This window comes from Somniosus microcephalus, unplaced genomic scaffold (assembly GCF_052327205.1).
Source record: "Somniosus microcephalus isolate GS21.2 unplaced genomic scaffold, FLI_Smic_1.0 unresolved_chr4, whole genome shotgun sequence".
In the NCBI taxonomy this organism is placed as follows: Eukaryota; Metazoa; Chordata; class Chondrichthyes; order Squaliformes; family Somniosidae; genus Somniosus; species Somniosus microcephalus.
This window is the reverse complement of record NW_028225182.1, coordinates 18,274,251-18,279,279: the sequence shown is the minus strand read 5'-3', so window position 1 is coordinate 18,279,279 and position 5,029 is coordinate 18,274,251. Positions and strand designations below refer to the sequence as shown.

Genomic DNA, 5,029 nt, shown 5'->3' with positions numbered 1-5,029 from the left:
TTCCTTACATTACAGCAATGAATACATCTCGAAAATACTTCGATGTCTGAAAAGCGCTATGGGGCATCACGTGTGCATGCAAGGAGCTAAACTAATGCAATTATATCCTCTTTTCGCTCTTTCTTTCTTTCATTCTTTCTTTCATTCTTTCGTTCTTTCTTTCATTCCTCCTGTATGTCTTCCATTCTGTGCATTGCTCTTGTGTGTGTTTGATAACGGTCCCTGCTCTACTGATGTGAACTCCCATTCATAACGTTTTACATCATGTTACTGGCTCTGAATTGTTAAATTATAATTCTAAGCTTGAATCATGGTTTATTATTAAGCAGCTTATTTCATGTCTTTATTGCAAACAATGAATCTGCATTATCAATATAATCAGCTGCCTACCTGGTACCGTTCTTCATATCACTGATCGAATGCAAATTCATTGCAATGGAAGTATTCTGATCGTGAACTCACTCGATATTGGATTGTTTCCGCTTCCCTATATGAAGTGAAAGCCTACTGTACTCAGACACTGGAGGAAAAGAGCAAGAGTCACAGTATTTGAATAGAATTCAAATAGTTGCTGGCGCAGGCTCGATGGGCAAAATGGCCTCCTTCTGTGTTGAACTATTCTGTGATTGAATGATTCTAGCTTATGAAATCCCACGTTGATATAATGGCCCGGAATTTTCACCGACATGGACAGCAAAACTGCGAGCCTTTGCCATTATTACAACGGTGAATCTGACAGCAACTTCCGGAGTATGTACATGCGCAGTTAAAAGTGGATATCCAGAATTGGTTTCATTCATCCCCTGCTCCTTCACAGGGCTCACTGTTGAACGTTCCGTGGAAATCAATTGAAACCACTTAACTGACTTAAGATATTACGCTGGAATATCGCTCTAATAAAAATCCCAAAATGTTAATCGTTGATGAATGTGTTTTAACGGCGTTCTGAGTCATAATTACTGTTACTGCTGAACACCCGTTCTGGCCCTGCAAAACGAATTTTATACCTGTGGAATGTCAAATGTTACCACTATGAAAAAAATTCTATGATTTTTTATTATATTTTATTAGAAAGGTTGTTTACGATACTGCAGCTTTTACTTTATTCCCATGTGTATGTGCCAATCTTTATTTCGCTCCCTGTAAAATGATTAAAAAGTGAATGATAATCAACGCATTTTACTTCCTGGTTTGCTCTCTGAGAATTTTTCAAGGTGAATTGCTGCTTAGCCAGCTTCATAACATCACTATTTCTGGACGCTGGAGATCCCCTATACTTGGTGTCAGTTTCAAATTAATGTCGGTGAGGTGATATCGATGCCACAGAGATAACTAGATCATGGTGGGCCGCATTCTTCGAGGTCAGCGGCGAGCACCATCACTTCGCATCTGACCGCAGAATCTGAGCCATTATAGTGTCAGTCATATTATTCCACTATTTAGAACAAAGTACAATTGTTACAAGTGTAACAGTCGATAAAACTTGGACTAAACTTCTCTCTACCCTGAGGCTACAAGATGATTTCGATGAACTGCAGTCGTTTTACTTCCAGCAATTCCTTTGTTCCTATTATGAAGATTACAAACATTGGATGGCCAGGCTGGGTTTGTACCATTGTACAGATGCGCTCAATGTCTTGGACAATTGACTATAGTCCATCTATGAGCACAGAGACTGGGTGTTGTCAACTTAGGATCCCATTCTCAGAGCACCATCGATTCTTGCACCCCTCTTCATCCCAATCCTCTTTTATCACATCCCCATTTCGGGACATTAAGTTCAGTTGAATCACCCCAAAAACTTGGTCACACCCTCTGCAATTCAAACCTGCAAACATCCCACCTTTTCCTTCTCCCATTGGATCATGTGTAGGTGAACTTCCACTTCCCGATTGGTTACTTTGGCATGTATTCTAAAATCAGTTTATGTTTCAAATAATGTTTCATTCGATCCCGTTGCACCACCTATTTATCAATGCATTACTGATTGCTCTGATTGCAAACAACATCTCCATGAAGCCCAGTCACAGATAATATATTCAGGTTCCATCACTGGAAGAAAAGTAAAAAGCAAAAATCTTGGCGCATTTCATGTTACTGTGAAGAACGAAAAAGTAACTGTTATATAACCTACTACGTTATTTGATCGGAAACGCATCAAACTACTGTATGCATTCATTGTCAGGAGAATAATTTCCCTATTTTCCTCTTGCTTACAGTTAACGTAGTGACAATTGCGATTCTGTCTCGGGGAAAGTATGGTCTCTCCAAATGTGTCACTCGCTACCTGGTGGCCATGGCAGCGGTGGATCTACTGGTCGTTATCCTCGCTCTGATACTGAGGCAGATTCCTATTGTTTATCGGGATCAATTTATTTTTCTGTTGCACGTGAAGGTATGTAATATACACGCTGTCCTGCTTTATGCGGCCACAGACTGTTCTGTCTGGTTCACCGTCGCTTTCACCTTTGATCGATTTGTGGCCATTTGTTGCCAGAAGCTGAAATCGAAATATTGCACTGAAAAAACGGCGGCTGTGGTTCTAGGAACAGTAACTGTGCTGAGCTTTTTGAAGAACATTTCATGGTATTTTCAATATTTACATGAATATTGGCTTTCTAACAGTCCCTGGTTTTGCCGTGTGAAACCCCGTGTGTCTCTTTCCCTGGTCTGGGCCGTGGTTGAATTAATGCATTATATTTTAACACCATTTATTCCATTTCTTTTGATTCTACTCTTCAATGCATTGACCGTCAGACACATTTTAGTGGCCAGCAGAGCCCGCAGCAGACTGCGGAGTCAGAGCAATGGCGAGAGTCCCAGTGACCCAGAGATGGAGAGCCGAAGGAAATCCATGATTGTACTGTTTGTTATATCAGGGAATTTCATACTGCTGTGGGTGGTGTTCATGGTTTGTTCTATAATGAGACGATTTGATTACTTGGGATATCCTGTTTCTCTGCCCACATTTGTACCAGAAATCGGCTTCATGCTCCAGCTCCTGAGTTGCTGCACAAACACTTTTATTTATGCAATTACCCAGAGGAAATTCAGAGGGGAGTTGCAGAACGGAGTTAAATATCCCTTCGAAAAGATGGTCAAATTAATTCGGTGACAATTCTAATATTATCATGTATTTTGTCATCTATCCTGTACAATTCACTTTTCGGGTATCTAAAATTCATTATATTTTCTCAAGCATTTCACAATCTGCTCGGATCTTAAAAGTAAGCTCATATTATAGTTCGCGCCTTGCTGTCATTTTCCCAGGAGTGGGACCCAGACATGGGTTTGAGCAGATACTTGCCCAAGAGCAGTTTGCTGCTTTAGACAGTCATGTGCTGAGCTCGTACTCCAGGGTTATTTTGGGAATCACCGATTTTTACATAGAAGATAGGAGCAGGAGTAGGCCATTCAGCCCATCGAGCCTGCTCCACCATTCAATGCAATCATGGCTGATCATCCAAGTTCAGTACCTGGTCCCTGCTTTCTCCCAATACCCCTTGATCCCTTTAGCCTTAAGAAATATATCCAACTCCTTTTTGAATATATTTAATGAATTGGCCTCTACTGCCATTCTGTGGTATATGAATTGGCCTCTACTGCCTTTCGTGAATATTTCTCCACACTATACCATTAGTTCGCAATGTCCCGTCAATCATTGAGTGCTTAGTACCTCAGTGTTGAAAATGTTTCTGATCTCTGCTGGTCTTTGAAGGAAGATTTGTCGAAAATCTTATCAGACACAAGAAATACATCAAGGCAGCAGGAAGACTATGAAGGGCAGCACGGTGGCATAGTGGTTAGCACTGTTGCCTCACAGCGCCAGGGACCCGGGTTCGAATCCGGCCTCGGGCGACTGTCTGTGTGGAGTTTGCACATTCTCCCCGTGTTTGCGTGGGTTTCCTCCGGGTGCTCCGGTTTCCTCCCACAGTCCAAAGATGTGCGGGTTAGGTTGATTGGCTATGATAAATTGACCCTTAGTGTCAGGGGGATTAAATACGTGGGGTTACGGGGATCAGGTGGGATATGTGTCGGTGCAGGCTCGATGGGCCGAAATGGCCTCTATCTGCACTGTGGGGTTTCTGTGATTCTGTGATATTAATCTCTGCACCATCACTGAGGCAGATAGAGAAAAGGAATCGATGGCTGTCCATATATTTCCCCTCACCACCCCGTTCGGTAGTCTAAATCAGTTCTTTATGTTTGAAACAGTTTCCATGCAGATGTTGAACTGATTACGCCAAGCATATTCTATCATGCCCAGTGTTCCATATGTTTTACCTGTTGTTCAATAAAGCAGATTGTGAATAGAACTAACAGTAACTTTTCCCAGTGATAAATATTTCCACAGTTGGGTAGGCTGTAAGAGATCTAGGCCAGATCAGAAGGGAATGTATTTGCTACAGTTAGGGTCCCGGTTCAGCATTCTCCAATTTCCCAGTGTAGCACACTCCTGGGTCCCAGTACAGCACAATCCTGGGTCTCCGTACATCACTCTTCAGTATCCCGGTACAGCATATTCACGGGTCCCAGCACAGCACTTTCCCTTGTCCCAGTGCAGCACACTCTCGGGTCTAGTATGGCACTCTCCCTTGTCCATTTACAGCAAACTCCCCGGATCTGGTACAGCACTCTCCCTTGTCCAAGTGCAGCTCGCTCTCGGGTCTCAGTACAACAATCTCACTTGTCCCGGTACAGCAGACTCCACGGTCCTGGTACAACACTGTGGTTCTAGGAACAGTAACTGTGCTGAGCTTTTTGAAGAACATTTCATGGTATTTTCAATATTTACATGAATATTGGCTTTCTAACAGTCCCCGGTTTTGCCGTGTGAAACCCCGTGTTGCTCTTTCCCTGGTCTGGGCCGTGGTTGAATTAATGCATTATATTTTAACACCATTTATTCCATTTCTTTTGATTTTTCTGTTCAATGCATTGACTATCAAACACATTTTAGTGGCCAGCAGAGCCCGCAGCAGACTCCGGAGTTTGAGCAGTGGTGAGAGTCCCAGTGATCCAGAGATGG

General features: G+C 42.6%; 1 protein-coding gene across 1 annotated transcript; it reads left to right on the top strand.

The window, feature by feature from the left end:
* The first annotated feature begins 2,296 nt into the window (after positions 1-2,296).
* On the top strand, positions 2,297-3,119 carry LOC147089990 (putative G protein-coupled receptor 139). The gene has a single exon (XM_085977104.1). The coding sequence runs from the start codon at positions 2,297-2,299 to the stop codon at positions 3,113-3,115; it is 819 nt and encodes a 272-aa protein (XP_085833230.1). The 3' UTR covers positions 3,116-3,119.
* Positions 3,120-5,029: the final 1,910 nt, after the last annotated feature.